Source organism: Prionailurus bengalensis, chromosome B3 (assembly GCF_016509475.1).
Source record: "Prionailurus bengalensis isolate Pbe53 chromosome B3, Fcat_Pben_1.1_paternal_pri, whole genome shotgun sequence".
Lineage (NCBI taxonomy): Eukaryota > Metazoa > Chordata > Mammalia > Carnivora > Felidae > Prionailurus > Prionailurus bengalensis.
Genome location: NC_057355.1, coordinates 34,420,058 through 34,447,561, shown reverse-complemented (window position 1 = coordinate 34,447,561; position 27,504 = coordinate 34,420,058). Strand labels below are relative to the sequence as shown.

At 44.1% G+C, this 27,504-nt stretch overlaps 1 protein-coding gene across 2 annotated transcripts in view; it reads left to right on the top strand.

The window, feature by feature from the left end:
• Positions 1–27,504, top strand: part of THSD4 (thrombospondin type 1 domain containing 4) — a 576,363-nt gene that overhangs the window by 355,178 nt on the left and 193,681 nt on the right. Inside the window, exon 1 of one of the 2 annotated variants that reach the window (XM_043554016.1) lies at positions 17,317–17,568. The exons of the other annotated variant lie outside the window; for it this stretch is intronic. Coding sequence (XP_043409951.1) covers positions 17,497–17,568 — 72 coding nt within the window. The 5' untranslated portion in view covers positions 17,317–17,496. Of the gene's footprint in view, positions 1–17,316; positions 17,569–27,504 lie in introns of those variants that run through there. 2 annotated transcript variants of the gene reach the window in all.

Genomic DNA, 27,504 nt, shown 5'->3' with positions numbered 1-27,504 from the left:
CGAGTTTCATTTTGTTCTGATTCATTGCTCACTTGGGGACCTTCTAAAATCACAGTTTATGGACTCTACATCCTGGTGGTTCCCAGAGATAAATGAGCCTGGATTCCAGGGAATGCAAATGTCTTCAAACTTACAGCCAGCTTCCAGGCTCCCTGCAAAGGTCTCTTAAGCCTCTGAGTATTTCCTCTCTTAAATCACACATCACTGGCACAGGCGGAATATTTTCGAGTGACTTCTTTCTCGTTAGGAGACAGTCCCTTGAAGCCCTACCGAGTAAACAGAAATGCTGTCGTTCTTGGCAGTTTTATTGCACCGTTCTTAGGTCTAGTTTAGAGATTCTCTTTTAAAGCTGGGTTTGTTTTTATTTTTCCTGAAAGAAACTGTTTCTTCAGGGCTGTACTTGAAACAGGACATTGAACCTCTCTTGGCATGTTTATGGGCTGGGTGAAGGACTGTGTGTGCAAAAGGGGGCTTAGTATCTCACTTGTGCAAATGTCGTGACTTTTACCGGACGCCTTTCCAATTAGCTGATGTGACTCCCCAGAGCCTGTGTTGGGCTGTCGCACAGCATTGGCACCCCAAGTACTCTGCCAAATGCTCATCTGGATGTGAAAGTCATTTTTGCTTCAAACTCGAATGGGTTCTCTTACAGAGTCCGTCAGATGTGTTTAAGTGAGCAGGTTAAGGGGGACGTGGCAGAGAATGAGGGGGCAGTTTTCTGTGCCATAAGATAAGAGCCACAGCGTCACATCAAGGTAGCACGTACGGAAAATGGCCCTTTATTGAGATATGCAGACACTTCTTGGGAATGTAAAGAAGCCTGTTGCTCAGGGTGGTAAACAATTGTTCTCAAATGGTGGAGACACAAATAAATCATGCGACAATGTGGGAAGCGTTTGGAACTTCTTGAAGCTTGGTTTTCCTCATCAGTGTTCACCTTCAAAGCCCTTCAAATGTGCAGCCAAAAATTTGGGTATTTGAAAGTGTGCTACAGACACACACGAAAAGGTCACAAACCACTGATCTGTACCCAAGAATATCAGTTAGGCTCTAATACACACACACACACACACACACACACACACACACACACCTGCTTCCGTTCACATTTATGATTCTTCTTTTGGATTTTCTTAAAGTGTGACGCTCCTCTTCATTGAGATTTTTCAGATTTTGTTGATTTCCACCCATGTTTTTGTTTATACTATAATATTTTGCCTGACAGAGCCTACGCGTGAGCCTAGGAAAATTGCTTTCAGTAAGACTGAACAGTAGCCAACCTCTCTTGCTCTCAGGCATATACCCAACTTTCCAAAGCGATTATTCCTGGAAACCGCAAAAATTGAAAGTGGAAGACAGCTAACCTGGAAACACCCCCTTGTCCTTCCCCCTCTGCCGTTATCAAGGTCAGTGATGAGGATTAGAGACAAGTGTCCTGGCCCATATGTTGTGGGTATTTTTGTGGTACATGGGGCTCCTTAACACTGAGAGTTGTGGCCCCTAGGCGCGTGGGGAGCTGCCGTGGAGGGTGTTGTCAGGAACTTCCCATTTCAGGAGCTCCACAGTGTCACCCACGAGCTCCTGGCTCTGCAGGAGGGGGATTGTGCTGGAAAGTACACACGCTATAAGGCAGCACCCACACCGCTGCACCGCCCCCTTCTTATTACTGCTGCAACCTTGGGAGAGTTGCCTATTCTGTGAGCCTCAGCCTCCTCCCTTTGTGGAAAATGGAAATAAAATTCCTTCCTCCGCAGTTATTAAAATCAAATAAGATAATGTCTGTCAAGCGCCAGCTACCGCAGCCACTTGGTAAATGTTCATTTCCTTGCGTCTCTTTACCCCATAATATGAGCAATAACTCTCTCATTGGGCTGCAGCTTCTGTTTCTGGAACTGGAATATCTACACATCAACTGGTGGGGATGATGCTGCTTCTTTAGCGTGTTCATCAGGTTTCTTGGCTGGTCTTAGACGAAGCAGGGGCAGGGGGGCAAATCTGAATGTGAAGCAGGTATTAAGGGTGTAAATAGCGGGGTGTAAGTCTGGGCTCTCTGGAGTCACCTTCCTATAAACATATATCACAGTTTATATAATAACAGGTAACTGCGATGAACTCTCCCCTTCAGCCCATCCTGTCTACGATGGCAGACTGTTTTGTTGTTTACCAAGCCCATGACTCATTTTTCCTGGGCCCCGGACAGCTAGGTCATATTTCCCTACCTTCTTGCCGTTGCACGTGGCCAGTGGAAGGTAGCCAGGTCCGGTGACCCTCTACTTTCTCCCCTCCCCATCTGCCACATGGATGTCAATGTCCAGGGCGACCCTGGAAACCACGTGCTGAAGCGGACAGAGCCCCCGACAGCCTGGGTCCGTAAGTGGCTGTGTGGAACAGAGCACTGCCTGCCTCGCCATCTGGACTTCACCCAAACAAGAGAGGAACTCTCTGTGTATTAAGCCATTAAAACCTCAAGGTTTATCTGTTACAGCAGCTAACATCACCTTAACTAATAATCTTGATGAAACAAGGGGTAAATTTTTAAAACTTTCCTTTCTGCTGGCATTTGACACCCTGCTGAACATGACAGCACCGTTTTGTATTTTGCTACTGGGGGAAAACAAATTTCATAATTGCTTCAAAACCAACTACATGGTCTCTGTTCAAAACAGGTGGTGTATATTAATCACGAGAAATACAGAACAAAGTTCTCTGTCAACAAGAGGTCTCTTAGATTTTTTTTTTTTTTTTTTGCCTAATAGTTTTAGCTGAAAGCCAGGGTTAGTGATTAACTACATTTATTCTGTTTTAAATTAGATTAAACACTCCTGATGCCAGGTGCTGGGCTAGGAAGGAGGAACTTAATAAAGACAGAAGAAATAAAATAATTCTATTTTTCTAAATTATTAGAAATTCAGAAATTAGAAAATTAATTTTTTTCTGGGGGCACCTGGGTGGCGCAGTCGGTTGAGCGTCCGACTTCAGCTCAGGTCACGATCTTGCGGTCCGTGAGTTCGAGCCCCGCGTCGGGCTCTGGGCTGATGGCTCAGAGCCTGGAGCCTGCTTCTGATTCTGTGTCTCCTTCTCTCTCTGCCCCTCCCCGCTTCATGCTCTGTCTCTCTCTGTCTCAAAAATAAATAAACGTTAAAAAAGAAAAAATTTAAAAAAAAATTAATTTTTTTCTAATGCATCCTATATACATCCGTGTTTTCTTAAATAAAGTATACTGAAGATAGTTTTACTTTTTCCATTCTTCAGCTTCATCAATCATAAAATGAGGGACTATTAATCCACAGGATTTGAGGATTAAATGGGGATCATGTCTACCTCCCAGCCTAATGCCTGGCACAATAAATATTAAATAATACACACAATAACTATTGAAACCTTGACCTCTTTCGTAATGATTTGGTTTATTGGATTTTGCTTTGGAATTACACTTAGGAACATAAATTTTCGCCCTCGGAGACTTGTAAAGTATCTTTGGCCGCTTACCCCAACATCAGTTGGAGCTAGACGGCAGTGCTTTGAGCTGTGGTTTCCACTTTTACAATTTTTACTGACTTCTTCTTGCTGGTTTTTACTGACGACACCTTCACCTCCTCTTCCAATCTTTTTCTACGGAGAGAAGAAAATCAAACACCCCTGGTAGAAACACTTGCTAAAAGGTGGACAAGCTCTGTATGCGAGCTAGGGAATAGTTTGGCGGAACAGATTACTAGCCACCAGAATGGCTGCTTCAGCGGCTTGGGGGCCCATTGCAGTCAATGCCAAGATCACGACTGGTTCCAGCAAACTGAGGTTAACAGAAGTCACAACTCCCAGACTAGGTGTGGCCTTGCTGCTCTTCCTGCCAGCTAGCTCAGCACCTTCGCTGGTGGGAGGGAGAGAAGAAAGAGAGGGGGGAGGTAGGGCAAGGGGGGGTGGGGACTGAAGCAGGAGAGGAGGCCCAGGGTAAGAAGTCACTTTGGTGGGTCTTCGCTGAGTGAGGCGGCCAGGTGATTCGTGTGCGCATCAGAGCTTTAGGAGCCCAGCTCTCAGACACCTGTTCTGCTTTTCATTCTCATCAGCCCTATGTCACACTACCTGCTTCCCTTGCCAATGATAACTGTCGTTCATGAAAATTATTTCCTAGGGTGTTATGTGAACATGGCATCCAGTTATTTGGTTCTGTAACACTTTGGCTACCACCGATGCTAAATTGTTTTTCCTATTCCTTTATCATATTGCATCTGTATATCTTCATTTGTGAGCTCACTCTTCACAGTCCTTCCCATTTTTATTGTTATAAGCATCATTTCTTCCAAGTGAGAATAATTTTGGTTTTGTTACTCTATTTTTCTGCTGCCCAAGGTAGAAAAAGAATAACTAAATTTTCTTCAGCATGACTAAAATTTTCAGAACAAGAATGTCATACATCACCGCTTCTGTTTACCCCAAATAGAATTATATTAAAGGGGCCATATTATGGCCTACTTTTGGAAAACAGCTTTATTAAGAAATAATTCACTTAGGGGCACCTGGGTGGCTCAGTCAGTTAAGTGTCCGACTTCAGCTCAGGTCATGATCTCACAGTTCATGGGTTTGAGCCCTGCATTGGGCTCTGTCCTGATGGCTCAGAGCCTGGAACCTGCTTCAGATTCTGCGTCTCCCTCTCTCTCTGTTCCTCTCTCACTCATGCTCTGTCTCTCTGTCTCTCAAAAATAAATAAACATTAACTTAAAAAAAATTTTAAGTGGAGTGCCTGGGTGGCTCAGTGAGCTAAGCATCCAACTTCGGCTCAGGTTGTGATCTCATGGTTTTGTGGGTTCGAGCCCCACGTCGGGCTCTGTGCTGACAGCTCAGAGCCTGGAGCCTGCTTCGGATTCTGTGTCTCCTTCTCTTCCTGACCCTCCCCTGCTTGTGCTCTCTTTCTCTCTCTCAAAAAGAAATAAACGTTAAAATAAATAAATTTTTTAAGAAATAATTCACATATACTATGCACCCATGAAAAGCGTACAATGCCATATTTTTAGTATATTCAGAGTTGTGCAACCATTGCCACAATATAATTTTTAGAGATGTTCATCCCCCTAAGAAGAAATCCTGTCCCCCTCTCCTCCCCACACTTCTCGGGCCGAGGAAACTACCCGTCTACTTCCTGTCTCTATAAATTTGCCTCTCCTGGACATGTCATCTAAATGGGTAACAGGTGGTCTTCACCAAGTGACCTTGGTGACTACCTTCTTTCACTTAGTGTGGTATTTTCGAGGCCCACCGTGTTGTAGTGCGTATCAGCACTTCATTTCTCTTTATGGCCAAATAATATGTCATATATGGACACACCACATTTTATTTATGCATTTGTCGTGTGATGGGCATTTGAGTTGTTTCCACTTTTTGGCTATCATGAATATTGCTGCTATGAGCATCCACGTTCAAGTTTTTGTGTAGGCATGTGTTTTCATTTCTCTTGCATAGATACAGAGGATTGCCGGATCCTGCGATAACTCTGCACTTAACTTTATGGTGCAGCTGCCCGACTGCTGTCCACAGTGGCTGCACCATTTTACGTTACCGCCAGTGGTGCGTGAGGGCTCCAATTTCTGCACATCCTCACCAACATTTTTTACTACCTATATTTTTGGCTAGGAGGTATGAAGTGGTTTTATTGTGGCCTTGATTTTCATTTCCCTAATGACTAATGATGTTGAGCATCTTTTCATGTGCTTATGGGCCATTTGTGTTTCTTCTTGGGAGAAGTGTCTATTCAAGTCCTTTGCTTATTTTTTAATTAATTAATTAATTAATTGTTTCATTTGCATCCAAGTTAGTTAGCGTATAGTGCAACAATGATTTCAGGAGTAGATTCCTTAGTGCCCCTGACCCACCCAGTTAGCCCATCCCCCCTCCTACTACCTTTCCAGTAACCTTCTGTTTGTTCTCTGTATTTAAGAGTCTCTTATGTTTTGTCCCCCTCCCAGTTTTTACATTATTTTTGCTTCCCTTCCCTTATGTTCATCTATTTAGTATCTTAAAGTCCTGGTATGAGTGAAGTCATATGATATTTGTCTTTCTCTGAATTTCACTTAGCATAATACTCTTCAGTTGCGTCCACGTAGTTGCAAATGTCCTTTGTCTACTTTTTTTTTATGTTTTTATTTTATTTTTGAGAGAGACAGACAGAGTGCGGGCAGGGGAGGGGCAGAGAGAGAGAGGGAGACACAGAATCTAAAGCAGGCTCCAGGCTCCGAGCTGTCAGCCCAGAGCCCGACGCGGGGCTCGAACTCACGAACTGTGAGATCATGACCTGAGCTGAAGTCGGACGTTTAACCGACTGAGCCACCCAGGCGCCCCTCCTTTGTCTGTTTTTAATTGGATTATCTTTTTATTATTTATTAAGTTGTAAGAATTTTTTATATATTCTGGACACACATCCCTTATCAGACATATAATTTGTGACTATTTTCTCCCATTTAGTGGGTTGTCTTTTCATTTTCTTTTTTTTTTTTTTAATTTTTTTTGTTTACTTATTTTTGAGACAGAGAGACAGAGCATGAACGGGGGAGGGTCAGAGAGAGGGAGACACAGAATCGGAAACAGGCTCCAGGCTCTGAGCTCTCAGCACAGAGCCTGACGCGGGGCTCGAACTCACGGACCGCAAGATCGTGACCTGAGCCGAAGTCGTTCGCTCAACCGACTGAGCCACCCAGGCGCCCCTCTTTTCATTTTCTTGATGTGATCACTTGCAGCACAAAAGTCTTCAATGTTGATGAAGTCCCATTTGTTTCCTTTGGCACTCGTGCTTTTGATGTCAGATCTAGGAAACCAATTATGACCCAAGGTCATGAAGTTACTCTGGTGTTTTCTCCTAAGGGTTTTATAGTTTTAGCTTCTGCGTTTGGGTCAGTAACCTAACACAAATTGATTTTCTTACAGCTCTGGAAGTCAGAAGTCTAAAATAGGTCTCACTAGGCTAACATCAAGGTGTCGACAAGGTCGCATTCCATATGGAAGCTCTAGGGAAGAATCAATCCCTGCCTTCTTGCCTCTTCTGTGTTCTAGAGTTGGCCCACCTCTTTTGGCTCATGGCTCCCTTTCATCTTCAAAACCAGTGATGGCATGCTGCGTGCTCACATCAAATCACTCTGACTTCCTCTTCTGCCTCTGTCTCCCACATTTAAGGACCTGGTTATTACATTGGGCCCACCTGGATTTCCCAAGATAATATGCCTATTTTAAAATCATCTGAGGGGCGTCTGGATGGCTCAGTCAGTTAAGGGGCTGACTTCGGCTCAGGTCATGATCATATGGTTCCTGAATTCAAGCCCCAGGTCGGGCTTTGTGCTGACAGCTCAGAGCCTGGAGCCTGCTTTGAATTCTGTGTCTCCCTCTCTCTCTGCCCTTCCCTTGCTTGTGCTCTCTCTCTCTCTTCCTCTTCCTCTCTCTCTCTCTCTCAAAAATAAACATTAAAAAAAGTAATCTGATTAGCCACCTTGATTCCTTCTGCTATCTTAACTCCCTTTGCCATGCAATGTAACATATTCAATATTCTATCTGCCACAATCTGTGACCCATTTTGAATTAATTTTTAAATTGTATTTGAGAGAGAGAGGAAGCGCACATGGATGCAGAGGGGAGGGGCAGAGGGAGAGACACAGAATCTTAAGCAGGTTCCATGTTCAGCTGGAGCTCAGACCCCCCATGCGGGGCTCACTCCCAAGACCCTGGGATCATGACCTGAGCTGAAATCAAGAGTCAGACACTCAACCTACTGAGCCGCCCATTTGCCCCTTGAGGTAATTTTTGTGTGTGGTGTAAGGTAAGGGTCCAACTTCATTCTTCTGCACGTGGATATCCAGTTATCCAGCACCATTTGCTGAAAAGATTCTCCTTCCATTTATGTGGCCTATTTTTCTCTTAACATCAAAATGTACCCATATCCATCAATATATAACATGGTCATTTGATTTTTTTTTAAGTTTATGTATTGAGAGAGAGAGAGAGAGAGAGAGAGAGAGCAGTTGTGTGCAAGTAGAAGAGGGACAGAGAGAAGAAAGCGAGAGAATCAGGGTCTGCGCTGTCAGCACAGAGCCCGACTCAGGGCTCGATCTCACGAACCGTGAGATCAATACCTGAGCCGAGATCAAGAGGCAGATGCTTCACTGACTAGGATTTCACTTTTTGAATACACCATGGAGAATTTACATCGTTTCTCCATTGCTGTCACTATTAAAATTGCCTTTATCTGATTTATGGGTCTTTTTATGGGCATAAACCCTTTTCCATTATCTATGTTGTACATTGCCATTGAAAACGTTCACTTCTTTCCACCATCCTGGTTTAAGCTCTTCTTTTTTCCATCTGGGCCACAGCCTTAACTCCACCTGGTCTCCCAGCTTCCGATCTTGCCTCTTTCCAGTTTGTTTCTCCATCACAGAGTGGACTTTGAAAATGCAAATCTAGTCATGTAACTGCCACCTCCGTCCTTAAAACAGATCCTCAGTAGGAAAAGGACAAAACTCTTTGTCACGGCCCCCTCTTGGCCTTCACCTAATCTCATGGGGTGCCTCCACTTGCTCACTCCATCTGTCCATACCTGCTTCCTCTCAGATCCTCTTGAAAACCCCTTGCTGCCATCGCAAGGCAGTCTCCCTAATGGGGACAGGCCTCTAGCTCACCACACATCTTCCCTCCTCAGCCCTTTCCACCTGCAGGCTTAGATTTACTTTGTGGATTTCATTAATTTGGCCTCCTGCACCAGCGAGTGAGGTCTATAAAGATAGGAGCGGACTCTGCTTTTGCTGGTATCTACACCCCGGGTTCTAGCGCATGATAGGTACTGATATCTTAGCAAAGAAACAAGATCAATACATTTCCTACTGGGTATTTGACTTTTCATTTAGTTTATGGTATTTTTAATTCACAGAACCCTAAAAATTTGCATAAATCTTTTCCTTTATGGTTTCTGCCTTTGTTCGAGCCATGCTTAAAAGTCCTTCGTGGCTTCAAGACTGTAGAAATGTTGACCTATTTTCTTTTATTGATTTTATACTTCTCTTGTTGGCATTGAAATACTGAATCTGCCTGCCATTTGTTTTTAGCATATGCTATAAACTAGGAAGATGACTTTATTTTCTTGCCAAATGGTTAGCAGTATTCTCAAAGGTGACTCGTTGACTACACATTAAATTCTTTCCATGCTTAGTTGTGTAAATAGTCTGTCTTTCCCACACTGGCAATGTTTGCCACGTTTTTTTTAATTATTGTAACTCTAGGGGCGCCTGGGTGGCTCAGTCGGTTAAGCGGCCGACTTCGGCTCAGGTCATGATCTCATGGTCCGTGGGTTCGAGCCCCACGTCGGGCTCTGTACTGAAAGCTCAGAGCCTGCAGCCTGTTTCAGATTCTGTGTCTCCCTCTCTCTCTGACCCTCCCCCGTTCATGCTCTGTCTCTCTCTGTCTCAAAAATAAATAAATGTTGGGGCGCCTGGGTGGTGCAGTCGGTTAAGCGTCCAACTTCAGCCAGGTCATGATCTCACGGTCCGTGGGTTTGAGCCCCGCGTCAGGCTCTGGGCTGATGGCTCAGAGCCTGGAGCCTGTTTCCCATTCTGTGTCTCCCTCTCTCTCTGCCCCTCCCCCGTTCATGCTCTGTCTCTCTCTGTCCCAAAAATAAATAAACGTTGAAAAAAAAATTTTTTTTTAAAGTAAATAAATAAATGTTAAAAAAAATTATTTTTAATTATTGTAACTCTAGACTATGTTTTCATATCTGATAGTCACACCTTCTAAGCAAATGCGTTTTTATTAAGTAATATTTTTAAGTTCTACGATTTGAACTAAGGGTTACTAGACAGAGAACTGTTGCTCAGAGCGATTCTCAAACTTGGGTGGGTATCCACAGGGCATGTGCCAACACAGATGGATGGGCCCCCATCTGTTACCGATTCAGTAAATGTGTTTGCGTTTCTAACAAGTTGCCTGATGATGTGGATCCAAGGACCACGATTTGAGAACCTCTGCCATGGAGTAAAGACTACGGTCAACCTGGGAGTGGCCCAGATGCCTTCTCTGAATTAATTTCCCAGTGTGCCCTCAGACGTCAGATGAGCCTGCCCCGTGTGCTTTTTGTGAGCACCTCCGTGACAGGCTCTGGCCCTGCTCCTGGAACTACTTCAGAGCTGGTCCAGGGGAACATAGCCCTCCTTCCAGCGACCCAGAGAGGTGCTCAGCCTAACGGCACAGCTTCCCCGCTGGTGACAGGTGCCTGTGCAGCCATGCTTCGGGCCCTTTAAGGCAGACATGAGAGAAAGGGAAGAATGCAGTGACTCCCTTTGCTTTAGGCTCTCGTGACTTTCCTTCTGTTCTCCAGCGATGGGATCAGAGAACTCCTCTTTGCTTTCCTCATTTCCTGCTCCCTTGGCTATTTAATGGCTCCTTGGTCCACACAAAGGGAGAGTTAATTACTAACACCTGCTTCTCCTCCCAGATCCATAGGCAACTTCTTGACCGAGACTTTTCCCACCTCGTCCCCACGATGTAAGCATATTTAAGGAAATCGACATAGTTTTAACAATTTAGCCATACAGCATATACCTCTGTGGAGAGGGCTGCATCTCACTTCTTCCTTCATAAAGGCACAGACATATTTTGAGGGAAATAAAATAGCCTTAGAGGTGCTATCTGCTATAGGTTTGCTCTTTCGTTGTTGCTGTTATTAAGACAGAAGGACATGATTATATTGAACGTGAAATGTGTGGCATCAGGAGAATGTTTGTTTCCCGACTTTCTGATTCTCGCATGTGTTTTCCCTATCACTTATATTTTCCCTCTTCTAGGTCACCCAAAAGTTAGGTTGGAAATTACTGGCATTTCCTTGAGGGATGTACCTTCTGAGAGTTTCTCCTTTTCGTTTTCCCTTTTGTGGTTTCTAAAACGCACCATCAGAAGACCTGTCACAAGCTGACGAGAGTTTCCCGCTGGACCTTCCCTTGTCTCCTTTCCCTATTCAGCACACACTGTATGAGGCTGTCCATGTGCAGAGTCTTGGGAACACAAAAGGACACGTCGCCAGTCATCAAGACCTTGCTCTCTATAGATGAAGGCAGATACGTTAGTTAACAATTACAATACAGTAGGACAAACACAGTGTTGTAGGTCATCAGGGGATGCCTGAGACCAAGGCCAGGGGCACTGCCCACAGCTTGGCAGGAAGCCCGGCAAGGCACAACTCCCAGAAAAGGTGACATTTAAGCAGATCATTGGGGGAGGGGATGTGTGCATTTATTTATATCATTAACTGTTATTATTCCTATTTTTTCATTTTTATTTACTTTTGGAATAGCAGTTCATTCACATGTTTGACAATTCAGTGAGTATGAAAAGGTTATAAAAGTGCCCTCCAATAGAAATGTGACGTGATTGAAATCTTCCTAGTAGCCACATTTAAAAAAATTAAAACAAAACAAGTAAAATTAGTTTTAATACTATATTTTATTTAATCCAGATATATATAGTTATCCTTTCAATATCTAATCAGCATAAAAACTATTAATGAGATCCTTTATTTTTTTTTGTACCAGGCTTAGAATGGGTACAAAGTGTATTTCACATACAACAACACATCGCAGTTTGGAACAGCCACATTGCAAGTGCTCAATAGCCACATGTGACTAAGTGACTATACAGTAAGCAGTTTCCGTCCCGTCTCTGCCCTGAAGCTGCTGACTTCCCTTCCCTGGAGGCAGCCATGTTTCGCTAGTCTCTAGCATGTTCTTCCACAGATGGTTGATAGGTATACCAGCAATTGCAAACATACATGTGCAAATAATAGAACAGTAGTCACATTGCTGTGCATCCTACCTTTTCTCGCTAAGGAATAGATCTCGGAAATGTTTCATATCACTCCAAAGGAAGCACGTTCATGTTTTTCCTGTTTTGTTTATTTCTTTTCCTGCTGTAGAATATCCCGTCTTATGGATGTCACAAATTACTCATTTAGTCTTCATTGGTGAACATTTAGGTGGCTTCCAATATTCGGTGCTTATAAACAACTCGAGCTGAATTTTCAAAGAGGCAGAGAGTGATGGAGCTAACCCCACAGAGGACGGGGGAATGACATTCTAGAGAAAAGAACTAACATGAATGCACAGAGCACAAGGACACATGGCATTTGAGGACAATGTCTTGTGTGTGGAGATGTCTGCAGGGTAGAGTGTGTGTGAACAGATGAGAGGGGGAGGAGGCTAGAAGGGCAAGAAGAGACTAGATTGCAAAGTGTCATAATAAGGAGTTTGGGCTTCATACCTGAGCCATCAAAAGATTGTAAGAAGCAGGGAAGAATAAATAAATGATTGGATTAATGCATAAAGGCAAGAGGAGGAATACATCTTCTATACTGATGGATTCTGATTGGTAGATATGTAGAAGGCATGAGGGAAACAGAAAATCAGCGTTTAGAGTCCTACAGTAATAATTCCTGCCGGAAAGAGCTGCTGCTGAATATTTAAATTAGTGGGCAAAACTCTGAGAAACGGGATATTTGCCTAGCTTCAAAGTATCTCCCCCAAAGTATGTGTTAATTATCATGATGGTTTTAACATCTGTCCAAACGTGCTTTGATACCCCCCCCCCCACTCCAGGAAGTGGAGCTTAATTCCTCTGGACTCACTGACTCACTTCTAACGAATAGGGTATAGAAAAGGAAAAATAATAACTTCACAATGAGCAAACCTGGAAGACACCACCTTCACCAAGTAATGAAGGGTAATAACATCACCATAATGTCATGTTCATATAGTTTACCCCTGACGACGTGGTGGGAAGGGTACTTTACCTCTGCAGCGTGCTTCCCCCAAACCCGTAACTTCAGTCTAATCGTGAGGAAACATCAGGTAAAACCGGATTGAGGGACATTCCGAGAAATGCCTGACCAGGACTCTTTGAAAGTGTCTTTGAAAACAAAGGGTGAGAAAACTGTCCCTGAACAGAGGAGACACGCTGACTAAATGCAGTGTGGGATCCTGGATCGGGTCCTGGAACAGAAAAGGGACTTTCAGAGGAAACTGAGAAAAAATTAACATTAAGTCCTTATTTTAGTTAGTACCAGACCAGTGTTAATGTTCTGGTTTGCATGAATGTACCATAGCTACTTAAGATGTTAACATCAGAAGGAGCTGGGTGAAGATTTACCATGACACTCTGTGCTGTCTTGCCACTGCCCCATAAATACAAAATTATTTCAAAATGAAAAGGGGGAAAAAAAGAGAATTAGAGGAGTGACAGGATTAGATTCATTGGGAAGATGAACCCCAGTGGCTGCGGTGGAAAAGAAGGCTGGAAGGGGAAAGACCAGCGTGAGACCTTGCCAGGTTGTGCTACAAAAAGTCAGGAAGAGATGATGGAGGCCCAGATGGGAACAGCAACAGCAGGAGTCCGAGGCCATGGGCAAGCTGGAGAGATCTATCGGAGAAAACTCAGTCAGACCAGGTGATGGTTTAGATAAGCAAGTGAGGGAGCAGCGGGCTCAAGATGACACCCAGTTTTCTGGGAGTTAGATGGGTAACGATGTCATCCACTGACGTCATCAATGGAGAAAACAGGAAGAACAGGTGTCAGGAAACCAGTAGTTTGGTTTTAGTACTGCTGAGTTTGGAGTACATTTGAGGGATCCAAGTATCCACTGGGCAACGGGATCTATGGGCTGGCGGGTCAGGAGGAAGAGCTGGCCGTAGACTGATGTGGAGAGCCGCTGGCACGTCAAGAGTGTTTGAGGCCAGTGAAAGAATGACATGACCCAAGGAGAGGGGATAGAGAAGAGAGGGCACGAACACAACCATTGAGGGGGTAGGCCCAGGATGGGGCAAGGGGACTGGAGCGTGTCCAGAGAGGTGGTGACAGCATAGCGTAGGCACTCACGGCTAGGTCCTAGAAGCCCAGAAGACCGGCTCTGCCCACCCACCCATTCTGTGACATGGAGCAAGCTATTTAATCTAATACGGCTGTTGTCAGGAGCATGTGGCACACTCTATGTAAAGTTCCCAGAATAGAGCTGGGACTCTTGGTGTTAGAGGAATGTTGGCTAATTGGAGGCAAAGGAAAACGAGGGTGGTGGTCTGGGAGCTAAGGGAAGAAGGTGGTTCAGAAAGGAGGGCATGTATTTCATACCCCTTAAGATAGCTATTATCAGAACAGTGGAAAATAATGAGCATTGGAAAGGATGTGGAGAAATTGGAACCGTCATGCATTGCTGCGGGGAATAGAACATGATGCAGCCACTGTGGGAAACAGTTTGGTCTTCCTGAAAAAGTCAGACGTGAAATTACCGTATGATACAGCACTTCGCCTCCTTGGTATGTGCCCCAAAGAACTGAGGGCAGGGACTCAAACAGATACTTGTACGCTCATGTTCAGAGCAGCATTCTTCACAGGAGCCAAAAGGTGGAAACAAGCCACCCACCTGCCAACAAAGGAACGGATAGACAAAATGTGGCATATGCATACAATGGAATATTATTCAGCCTAAAATAAACGAAGTACCGATACACGCTACAGCATGATGAACCTTGAAAAGGTTACGCAAAGGGGAATAAGGCAGACACAAGAGCACAAATATTGTATGATTGCAGTTTGATGAGGAACCTAGAGTAGGCAAATTCAGAGAGATAAGAAGGTCGAATAGAGACTACCAGGGGTGGGGCACCTGGGTGGCTCAGTCGGGTGGGCATCCGACTCTTGGTTTTGGCTCAGGTCACGGTCTCACAGTTTTGTGGGTTCGAGCCCCACATCGGGCTCGGCACTGTCAGCTTGGATTCTCTGTCTCCCTCTCTCTCTCTGCCTCTACCCCACTAGCGCTGTCTCTGTCTCAAAATAAATACATACACTTTAAAAGAGAGAGAGAGGCGGGATGGGGGGTTACGAGGGGTTGGGGGAAGGAGAATTGGGGAGTTATTGCCTCTGCCTGAGATGATGAAACAGTTCTGGAAATGGGTGGTGGTGATGGTTGCACAACATTGTGAGCATACTTTAAAAAGAATTTTTTTTAAGGTTCATTTTTGAGAGAGAGAGAGAGAGAGAGACAGAGTGTCAGCAGGGGAGGAGCAGAGCGAGAGGGAGACACAGAATCCAAAGCAGGGTCCAGGCTCTGACCTGTCAGCACAGAGCCCGATGCCGGGCTTGAACCCACAAACCGTGAGATCATGACCTGAGCCGATGTCGGACACTCAACCGACTGAGCCACCCAGGAGCCCCACGGGAGCGTACTTTAATGCCACTGAATTGTACTCTAAAAAATGGTTAAAATGGTAAAATTTTATGTTGTGTATATTTTACCATCATATTCAAAAATCGAGGACATGGTTCACGCTGCAGAGAAGTCAAATAAGCCCTATGAAATTAGCCTCTGCATTTTATGACACAGGGGCCATTGGAGACAATTCCAGAGCCCTTGTAGTGGAGCAGAGGTCAAAAGCCAGATTACAGTGGGTTGAAGGACGCTTGGGAAGTTGTCTGTACCAGGGGCTGGCAAACTACAGCCAAATCTGGCCTCCTGCCTGTTTCAGTAAAGTGTTTCTGGAACACAGCCCCGCCCTTTAGTGTATATTTCGTATATGGCCGCTTGTGTTCTGGGACCGCAGGGTTGAATAGCTGCCACAGAAATCACATGGTTTGCAAAGCCAAAAATATTTACTATCGAACGCTTTACAGAAAGTTTCCCAAACCCTGGACTGGACAAGACCCCCCGGTCTTTCAAGAGCTTTGGCTTCCTTGGACGACGCCTGCATTTCTGATGAGGTTGTTGAGCAGACGACAGCGCCCCTTCGGTCAGCAGCAAAAAAACACACCCGAGGCTGAACAACAATAATAATAATAATGAATGAGAAGGAGGAAGAAGAGGAGGAGGGAGAAGAGAAGAAATTCCATCCTTCCTTTGTCTAACTGGAGATACTATCTCCAACGTACTCTCTGTTTCTTCTAGCCTTGGAAAAAGAGATTCTAAGTCCCTTCACCCAACTCCCCAAAAAACCCCCCACTAGTAATTTGTCACGTGACTAGTGATAGATAATAAACGTTCCGAGGTGATTACAAACTACAGTTGGTTTGAAGTTTCCTAATGAATGCAAGAAAATGTCCACAACCTGAGTGAATTTCCTTTCTGGGGCTGAATGTCGATATTTATTTCAGATCAAAGAGAAAGCTGATGTCTTCAGCCCTGACTGTGCATCAGGAGCTGTGCCACGTTTGGGGCCTAGGTGATCTCATGGATAGTCATCAAAACCATCAGGTGGCCTTTCCCCATTTCACAGGTGGGGCGGCTGGGGCTCACTGGACTCAAATACCCTCCCACAGACCCCCCCCCCAGGGAGTTAGTGGTAGACCTGGGGTTTGAACTGACATCTCCCTGGTTCCAGGGCCCAGGCTGTTCCACCGCATCAGAATGCGCTCTTGTGACCATGCTAAGCAGAATCTAATACTTGGTGGGTTCTCAACCTATTTTAAACAATGAGCCGTTAGTTCATAATAACAGGCCACTTCGGGTGCATCGTAAGGAGACCGTAGGCTTTTGCAAGACCCACTGCCCAGCCTGCTCCCATGCTCCCTCTGTCCCCAAGCCCCACGTTGACGGTCAAGCTGATGCTTGCTACCCAGAGGTATTTCTCGAAAACCATCATGCTTTTCCGTGCTCTCTGCCAGTGCCGTCTAGCACCTGGGCTTCATTATTCCCACCTTACCATTTATTTTTACACAGTCTGTAAGAATTCCTCAAGCTCTTGGTTGGGCACAGTGCCCCAGGGAGATCGCAAGAGGGGGACAGAGTGGCTTCTTCAGTTACCATCCGTTCGTGCCCCTATGGTCAGTGCACGAACACACAGCACCCTTATGACGTGTTTCCCCTTCGAGGCTGCCCTTGATAACACAGCCAGCCTTGGACTGCCTGGATTCCTGCAGCCTTCAAATCAGAACCAAAAGGGAATTCCGAGGTCATCTACCCAACCCTTGATCATACCGGGAGGAAAACCAACCGAGGCCCAGAATGGGTTGACAGTGTACCCAGGCAGACAGCTTGTCGGTCGGCAGCGGACCCCGGACCGGGAAGGCTTCAGGTCTCCCAGCTCACGGCTGTAGAGCTCCCTGCCGCCTGATGAAGCAGGGGTCTTCCCCCTGCGTGCGGAGTGCTTACCTTGGGGCCCTTTTCATGAATGAGACCAGATGCAGAACTCCACATTGATCATTTCTGTCCCTCCCCTTTCTGCTTTCTGTTAAAGGCAGCCCCCCAGCTCCCAGCTGGCTCCTGTCCCCTCCCCCAGCCGGGAGAAGTTATTACATGAAGAGATCAGCTTACCAGTTTTCTTCAGAGCAGAGGCTGAGCTCGGAGCTCCGGGTAGTACAGTGAGGGAGAGCGGAGGGAACCAGCGCAGTGCCTAGCGGAACTCCAGGGCTGGAATCCCGAGACACAAGTGCATCTGCTAGCTGTTAGCACTTGGCAGACGGAGTTCTCCTCTAGGGTGGTTCTAACTTTGGGTAATAATGTTTGTCAGCTACCTGATATTAACACTGCTCCACGTTCAAACAGCAGTGTTAGCAAGACCTGGGGGAGAGGTAAGCCAAATAAAATATCTTGTCAGAAGTTGTATTTTTGTCAGCACGGTATTTCCTTTTCTATCTACCAAGAGGGAAGAGGGGCTGGGTTTTTATGGGGTGCAAAGAGGAATGCTTTATATTGCTTTTTTAGGCTTGCTCTGCCTTTTCTTCCAGAAAGACTTCTTTTCTTCTTGGAGAATCCCATCATTTCTAAAATCTCATTCTGAGGTTGTCTGTACAGTTGCCCCACTGGGGAGTTGGCATGGCCTTGGTGACAGATGCCTGCAGCGTGCACGTTTCTCCTCCTGCCGTTGTAGGAAAAAAAAAAAAAATGTGCGTGTCAGATTCCGATAGGGACTGTTACCTTTTGAGAATTTTCCTCCAGTGTTGCAGAAAGGATACGCATGCTAGAGGAACTGCTTTTCTTGACTGCTTTTGCATCACATTTTCCTCCCTTTCTGCCTGGATGTGCTTGAAAAAAAAATCTGTGTTTAACTTTATGTCATAGGTTTGAAGAGGAATAGCGATACATGACAGGGCTAGGACTATGCCCAGATCTACTACGGCAGGAAGGCGTGTTTAAGGCCCAGCAGGATGATTTATTCTTACGGGTTCAGCTCCTATGTGTGCTGAATACATCTTTGAACATCATAGATGCTCTGGGAGCCAGGTCTTGATGCGGGCAAAGAGACTGGAGGGGGACCGTGTAGCCTGGAGAGGGAAGCACTTAGGTGTATCTACCCTCACCTGCAAACAAGCCTGCAACGAATGTGCTCGTCCGCTGCTTTTGCTCTTTCCTCTGACGAAAGGTCTCCAAGACCGATCAGTGCCCGAGTAATGAATGAAAAGAGAGCCTCTTTCCCGAACTCATCTTCCTCTTTGAAAAGCCAAGTGAAAAGTCCATCTCCTAAAAAGGCCAGGGGCCACATCACAGCTTTGCCTTTTGTTGGCATTGTCAGGACAGAGCGGGCTCTGAAAGCTTAATGTGATTACTTTCCCTTCTCTGCAGTGGAAGCAAGAATGCTCCCAAAGCCAGGCTTCGGGTAGAGCCGTGGCTCTATGAGCAGCAGGCTCGCTGGTCGGTTCAAAACAGACATGTGGCTCAGAGGTGTGCGGCAACGGGTCATTTGTTTCAGGCTTTTAGCCTATTAGTTACCCGTGTCCTCTGCTCTGCAGATATTTTCTGGGCCTGTGCGGGGGTCGGGGTCTTGAATGGGAGCTGGAGGGACTGAATGGGTTTGTGATGCTGGAAAGCTGAGAGCAGACCATTGCCCTCTAGTTGTGGCTGGAGTTTGCGACTTCCCTGTTGGTTTTTTACTGTGTGGAGTAAATGACAAATGGGCCGGCCTAACTCAGCCTGGAGCACTTCAGCATGTGTGAGGAGAGCTCATATGGAAAATATTTCTATCACCACTGCATGCGCATATGGTATGGGGAGCCCCCCCATGCAGAGCGAATCGCAGCGCTCCCGCAGCCCCTCAGTGGCGGACCAATTACTCTTATTAACAGCAAGGCTAAGGGCAGGCTTCAGTTACCTGCACACAGCTGGCTCCTGGGGAAGGCCACTCTGGAATGTGCGTGCCTCAAGCCCGGTGTCACACGCGGAGAGGCGAGCGGCCCTGTTTCTCTTTGCAGTCAGCAAGGCAGATGAAAAATGAAAGGGGATTACACTGGCTCCCCCAAATCTTGATGCCGTTCAGACAACACTCAGCACTCGGGAGAGGAAGGCGGAAGTTCTGTCTTTCGAGTTAAGGTCTATGCGCTTAGTAGCCAGAAAACCCAATCAGAGGTGACGCGGTGCCACTCTCCCGCTCCTTTGTTCTGTTCCGCTTTGCTAAATAAAGACCCTCCTGTGCCTCTTCCTCTTCCCTTGTTGTCCCTCTTCTGAGTGTGTGTGCACCTACACCCGTGCACACACCGGTGCAGAGCCTCGGCGACATCACTGCTGTGCTCCTAGGAAATAGTACAATTAGGATTCCTTTCCCCTCGTTGGAATTGAAATGACGAGGCAGGAACATGAATATGCCAGTAGCTCCCCCTCCCTCCCTAAAAAGAATGTAGTTTATACAGAGCTTTGAAGAATGTGGCATTTATTTATAAGAGCCTCCTTTTTTTATAGGCCTGTTGCTTACAAAACTCACCCATAAACATGTGGCGTCGTCCCCAAGTCACCAAGATTTTCTTTTGCGCTGCCAGCTGGTTTCCTTGCAGGTTTTAATTATCTTCCCTGTGGATGTTCATAAAAACGCACGAGGAAAAGGAAAAAAGGGGGAAGAAAGCATTGTGCTCCCAGTGTTGTTTAGCTGGTGTGGCTCAGCGTGGGGCTGGAGGCCGCGCAGCGGACTCTGGGTAGCAGCTCAGGGTCGGTTTCCCAGATAAGTGGGGGCTGGCAGGTGGTGGGAGGAGGGGGCCTTATGCCAAGCAAGCCTTATCTGGGGTCCTGTCGCTGACACTGTCGGCACCGGTAACTGTGAGCCAAGGACAAACAACCTGGTCTGGGGTTGGTGCATGGGTTTGAGAACAAACACAGGGAAGGCCTGTTCCTTCCTTGATTTTCCGGTGGCAGGAGCATTTAGGTTCTTAGGACCTTGTAAAAACATTGAGGTCACTAGAATGCTGTTGGTCTTGTCAAAATTAGGAGAGTGGCCCCGTTCACTTGTAGAGATTGCACGCATTCCCTAAAGAATGTGAAGGGCCACGAAGTCAAGCTGGACTTTTGGGGCTTTTGTCCGTGTGCGAAACATGCCGGGATCCAGTTTCTTTGCAGGACGCAGCAGAATGGTGTGTGGGGGTGGGAGTGTGCCTTGTCTTTCCTGAATTTGGACTTAACCTCCTCAGATGAGACCAGTGAGATACTGTTGTATGTGAGGAGGGGGAAGGAAAGGCAACTTAGAAACTGACACGGTTCTAAGAGTGGGTCAAAAATGTTTTTTGTTTTTTTTTTTAAACTTTGATGAAGCAATTTGGCAAAACCTATCAAAATTAAAAATTAAAATTAAATACAATGGGGACAGGGTTTCTCTTTGTAGCAATGAAAATATTTTGGAATTAGATAGTGGGGAGGGGTGCACAATCTTGTGACTGTACTAAAAAAAAACCCGGAATTATACCTTTTAAAAAAGCAAATGTTATGCTTTATGAATAATTTCTGTTGTGGTGTATGTAAGTGTTGAACCACCGTATTGCACACTTATGGTTACACTGCATGTTAACGAACCATAATTTAAATTAAAACTCTAAAGTCGATTTTTTACATTAAAAATAAACGATAAATAGCCCTTTGACCCAGCTTTTCCATTTCTAATACTTCACTATGTAAATCCACTCTAAGTGTGCAGAATGCTCTCTGAACCACTTTTCATTATCCGTCTGTTGCAAAAACCTAAATGTCCCTCAATAAGAGACACAAGGCAGGTGATCAAAGAGAATGATGCAGTTCTTTTTTTTTTTTAATTTTTTTTTAACGTTTATTTATTTTTGAGACAGAGAGAGACAAAGCATGAACGGGGGAGGGTCAGAGAGAGGGAGACACAGAATCTGAAGCAGGCTCCAGGCTCTGAGCCATCAGCCCAGAGCCCGACGCGGGGCTCGAACTCGCGGACCAGGAGATCGTGACCTGGCTGAAGTCGGACGCTTAACCGACTGCGCCACCCAGGCACCCCGAGAATGATGCAGTTCTATATGTACTGATAAGAAATGACCACCAGGATGTCTTTCTTGTCAGGTAAGAGGAGCAAGTTGCAGAGCAACACGTATGAGATGCTACTCTTTGTGTAAAAGGCATTAACGTACTTGTTCATCCCCCCTCTGGAAGGATATACAGCAAAGGAGAGGAAAGGGGGTGGCTGGGGGTGGAGGCAGGTGAGAGACTTCCACTGCCCTGTACACCTGTGTACCTTTTGAACTGTGTATGATAGACCTGTCTTAGCCAGTAAACAATAATAACAAAATATACGCTATAATAAAAAAAAAATACTTCGTACTGCATATAACACATGATGTAATAGATAACACCACCGGCGAAGCTCATAGCACACAGTGCATGTGAATTAATAGCCATAGCACTAGAGTGCCATGTGGCAAAGTGATTCCTTAAGGGCTAGAATGATATATTCTTTGGGTGGTTCATTCATTCATTTAACCTTAGAACCTCTGTGTTTTTTTTATTTTTACAATGAGAATAGTAATAGTAGCTCCTTTAAGGGGTGGTTGGAAGGGCTAAATGTGATAGGATGTGCAGAGCTCCTAGTTACAGTGTTGGGCACATAGTCAACAGCACTGATTGGCTGTCACTACAGTTACTGTCCAGGTGCTGCCAGGATGTGCCACCTGGATGCCGAGGAAAGAAGGAAAAGATAAGGTCTTTGATGAGCTTACACTTTTTTTTTTTTAATTTTTTTTTTACAACGTTTATTTATTTTTGGGACAGAGAGAGACAGAGCATGAACGGGGGAGGGGCAGAGAGAGAGGGAGACACAGAATCGGAAGCAGGCTCCAGGCTCTGAGCCGTCAGCCCAGAGCCCGATGCGGGGCTCGAACTCACAGACCGCGAGATCGTGACCTGGCTGAAGTCGGACGCTTAACCGACTGCGCCACCCAGGCGCCCCGAGCTTACACTTTTAAAAGGGCCCAGAGTGCAAACAGTTAATGATCATGCAATATGAAATTCTGTTTAATTGCAAGAGCAGAGGCAAAGGGGTAAAGAAGCAATGCAACCTGCCTAACAAAGGGAAGAGAAACTCTGCAATGTCGTGTTTGTACTGAGGCTTGGAGGGCTGTGTCTTGGGGGGCCTTCAAGACAATCCCCAAGTTCAGTGATTAACGGCGATTCAGCGACTCAGCGTGTGGTTGCACTTACAGCTATGATCCACTCTAGGGCGGGGATAAAGAGCAAACTCCATGGGTAAAGTCTGGAGGAAACCAGGCAACATTCCAAGGGTCCTATCCCAGTGGAGTCGCACAGGACACACTTGATTCCCCTCGCAGTGAGTTGTGACAATACATGTGAAATATTGTCAATTAGGTATGCTTATTAGAGACCCAGCACTTATGGTTTTTGGGGGGACTGGCCACATAAGCACCCTTTGCCTGCCGTGTACCAACAGTCCAGATTGCTAGATACGGTGTTCAGCATAAACCCTTATTATTAGTACAGTATAAGCACAGTTAGCCACTTTTACCTGTTCTGGGAGCGGTGGGAACCCTCCCCAAATCCATTTCCAAACATCAGTCAGTGACCAACCTCATAAGCAGATCTTTTTAAAGGAGAGCACTCAGGTCTGCTATGTTAACTCTTTTCTGCACAGATGAGTAGGCATTTTTTTTTTTTGAAAGATAGAGAGAGACAGAGTGTGAGCTGGGGACGGGCAGAGAGACTGGGAGACACAGAATCCGAAGCAGGATCCAGGCTCTGACCTGTCAGCACAGGGCCAGATGCAGGGCTTGAACCCACGGACACAAGATCATGACCTGAGCCAAAGTCAGATGCTCAACCGACTGAGCCACCCAGGCGCCCCATGAGTAGGCATTTTAAGTGGAAAAAGAGGGAGGGAGGACATTCCAGGAAGAAGGAAAGCATCTACAGAGCCCCAGAAATAAGAAAGAGCATGACATATTCTGGAAACAAAGCTTTGTTCAGATTACAGAAGCATACACTGTGAGGGAATGTGGTGGGAGAAGGTTTATCAGTTACCTGGATCCCTAGGGTTGGAGTTTCCTGTGTGCTTTTGAAAGTCCCAGAAATGACATATCTGCAGTCTTTGTTGTTTTTTTGTTTTTGTTTTGTTTTGTTTTGTTTTGTTTTGTTTTTGAGAGAGAGAGAGAGAGAGCAGGAGCGAGAAAGGGGCAGAGAGAAAAGGAGAGAAAGAATCGTAAGCAGGATCTGCACCCAGTGCAGAGCCCTACACAGGACTTGATCTCATGACCATGAGATCATGACCTGAGCGGAAATCAAGGGTCAGACACTTAACCAGCCACCCAGGCACCCCTGCGTATCTACAGTCTTAATAAGAATCTTATCTTTAACAACATGTCATTTAGATTACACTGTGGGACATTTTCATGTTCATGGATTATTGAAATTACTTTTTAAGGATTAAAATAATTTAAATAATGAATGTAGAGTTGCTTTGTTTGTTTCAACTTTAGAGAGAGAGAGCATGTGAGTGGGAGAGAGGGTCAGAGGAAGAGAGAGGGAGACAATCCCAAGCAGCCTCCATGCTGTCAGCACAGAGCCCAGTGCAGGGCTCAATCTTACAAACTGTGAGATCGTGACCTGAGCTGAGACTCAGAATCAGACACTCAACCTACTGAGCCACCCAGGCAGCCCTGTAGAGTTGCTTTGTAAGCAGTGATAGCCTTTATAAAAAGCTAGCCATTATTATTAGTCCCTGGATGGTTATTTGTGGCGAATAGAAATGAAGTATCAGTGTAATGCCCATTATTACTGATTCTTTGTGCACAGTTCTCAGTGGCTCAACCTTTCTCCAGCTTTCTGATATCTAAAATGAAAAACCAACTGTGTGGAACTAACTTGGCAATGAAACACCTGAGTTTGAGCCTTGGGTCTACCATGTCCAGCCGTATGACTTTCAACATTTTGAATTTTCTTTTTAAATTAGGAAAGCTATTGTTATAAAAACAAATTCAAGAAATGCGAAGCATAAGTTAAAGGTTCCTCTTTGCCCTCACTCCCTTCCCAATCCTTCCTTCCTCCCCAGATGAAACCATTATTAACAGTTTGGCATTTGTTCTTCCGGACCCATTCCTACACATTTATAAGCATAAGGGTGTGTATTATGTGTCTCTGTGTGTGTTCGTATATGCCTACATATGTATGTGTGAATGTGCCTACAGCTTGCAAATAATGGCAATTCTGCTGCTGCTTTTCTGATACCTGGTACCTCTTATCTCTACTTCTTGTCTTCATTCAATTGCTAGGCCTTCCAGTATACAGTGTTAAATCAGAGCAATGAAAGTGAACATTCTCGTCTTTCACACTTAAATGGGAAAGCTAATATTTCATCACTAAGTGTGAGGCCTGCCAGATGTTGTAGGTGGATTAGTTTTATCCAGTGACAGCTTCCCTTCTAAGTTTTTATCAGGAATGTTGTTGAGTTTGGTTAAACGTTGTTTACCTTCATGAAGTGCTGATGTGGTATTCTCCTTTAATCTACTTAAAAAGTGAACTATATTAATACATTTCTTAATGTTGGATTCTCTTTACATTCTTGGAACTATCTATCTTAATCGTGGTGATTTATTCATTAAATTCACTAGTGGATTTGATTTGTGAATATTTTATTTTGAATTTTGGGCTTTTTTTTTTTAATGAGTGCTTTTGTTCATGGCTCTCTTTTATTGTGCTAGACAAGGATTTTGCTAGTTTTGTGAAAGAAATTCAAAAGTGTCTTGTCTTTTAGCATGCTTTGAAACAGTTTGAAAAGCAGAAGAGGGGGCGCCTGGGTGGCGCAGTCGGTTAAGCGTCCGACTTCAGCCAGGTCACGATCTCGCGGTCCGTGAGTTCGAGCCCCGCGTCGGGCTCTGGGCTGATGGCTCGGAGCCTGGAGCCTGTTTCCAATTCTGTGTCTCCCTCTCTCTCTGCCCCTCCCCCGTTCATGCTCTGTCTCTCTCTGTCCCAAAAATAAATAAACGTTGAAAAAAAAAAATTAAAAAAAAAAAAAGAAAAGCAGAAGAATCAGCGTCTTCTTGAAGGTTTGTTGAACTCCATCATAAGGCCAGCCCTTGTGGGGAGAGGTGGTCTTTGAGTACCTATTTTAGTCTCCTTTTTATTTATAGAAAAAAGTGTAATATTTAATATATATAGGAAACTACACGTAACATACAAATGAGTTATGAAGCAAAATAATAAAACAAATACCTCTGAGCCGACCACCCAACTAAGGAAATAAAACATTCTCAATGCTAGTGCCCCAGTCCATTCTCTTCTTTTCTCTCAGAGAAAATATGGTTGTCATTTTCTTGCCTTGAATATATATATATTGTGTGTGTGTATATATATATATATATATATATATATATATATATATTTAATTTTATAATATATATGCAATATTTATATATATGTAATTTTATCATACACATATGTATCTCTAATGAATATATTGTTTGATTTTGTTTGGTTTTGAGTTATATAAACATAGTATCTTGTTTTCCTTTATTCAACACAAGGATTATAGTTCATTCATTTTCACTGCTACGTAGTATTCTCTATGATAAACTATCTTTTCTTCTGTTGATAGATATTGGGGTTCTTTCTTGGTTGGTTTGTTTTCTGTTATAAATGATGCTGCTATGAGCAATTCAAAACATCTGTTCACAACAAACTGAGGGTTGATGGGGGGTGGGTGATGGGTATTGAGGAGGGCACCTTTTGGGATGAGCACTGGGTGTTGTATGGAAACCAATTTGACAATAAATTTCATATATTGAAAAAGAAAAAACATCTGTTCACATATATGTGCAAGGATTCCTTTAGGGTGTGTACTTTGGAGTTGAATTAGTAGGTCAGACAGTATGTGTTTAATTCCACAAGATAATATCAAATTGATTTATAACGTGGGTGTATAAGGTTTCACTTCTGCTAGCCCTGTTTAAGTGTTCTCAGTTATCTACCTCCTTGTCAATATTTGGCATCATCAGACAGATTAATTTTTGTTGGTACATTAGATATAACATGTTATTAGTGTATGTTGGTTGACATTTCTCTGATGAACAAATATTTCTGTAGTGTGATATTTACATGGATACAAACTATTCATGTTTCTTCTCCTATGAGTTGCCTGTTCATGTCTGTTTCCTGATTTTAATGTGGTTCTTCTCTTTTTCACTACTGATTTAATTCTTTATATATTTTGATTATGCATCCTTTGCTTATTATTCCATGTAATGTTTTCTAGTTTGTGCCTTGAATTTAAAATTTCGTACTATCTATTGATAAACAAAAGTCCTCAGTTTTAGCGTGCTTGAATTTAACAGTTATCGTATATTAACACTTTCTGTGTCTTACATAGGAAATTATTGGTTCCAAGGTTATAAGGATATTATTCTATATTCTTTTATAAAATTATTAAAGTTTTGCCTTTATGTCTTTGATACACTTAGAACTGAATTTTTTCCATAGGAATAATGTGTGAATAATGTGAATATTGGGGGTAATTTTATTTCTTCCTCATATTGGTAATCAATTGTTGTAGAGCCCTTTATTGAAATCTCTCTACTTATTCTTTGGGAGTGTGTTAGCTATTTTTAGACGTTTGCTCTTCTTTGTGAAATTTGAACTTACCAATTTCCCTTGAAAAATCCTTTAGAAATTTTTATCAGAAATGTATTGAATATATAAATCAATTTGAAATCACTAACATTCCAATGTTGAGCCATTCTATCCATGGGCATACTATAAGCTTTACATTAGTTTAGATTTTCTTTAAAGTTTTTCAATAAAATTTTACAATTTTCTACATAAAGGTCTTGTACATCTTTAATTTTAGATGTATTCCTAGCTATCTTGTTATCATTTGGTATTGTAAGTTTTGTTTATATTTTTAAATTAATTTTTTTGTTTTGCTAATGCTTAGAATCACAATTGATATTATACCCAAGCAACTTGCTAAACTCATTTATTAATATAAATCAGTTGCCTATGGGAACTTTTATAATTTCTAAGTACATAATTATATATCATCTGTGAATAATGACCATTTTGAGTTTTTCTTTTTTCCAATTCTTATACCTTTTTTAATTTTTAAATTTTGTTTTAATATTTATTTATTTTGAGAGAGAGAGAGTACCTCTCTCAAAGCAGGGGAAGGGCAGAGAGAGAAAGAGAATCTCAAACAGGCTCCATGCTGTCAGCACAGAGCCTGATGCAGGGCTCAAACTCACAAACCATGAAATCATGACCTGAGCCAAGATCAAGAGTCAGAAGCTAAACCA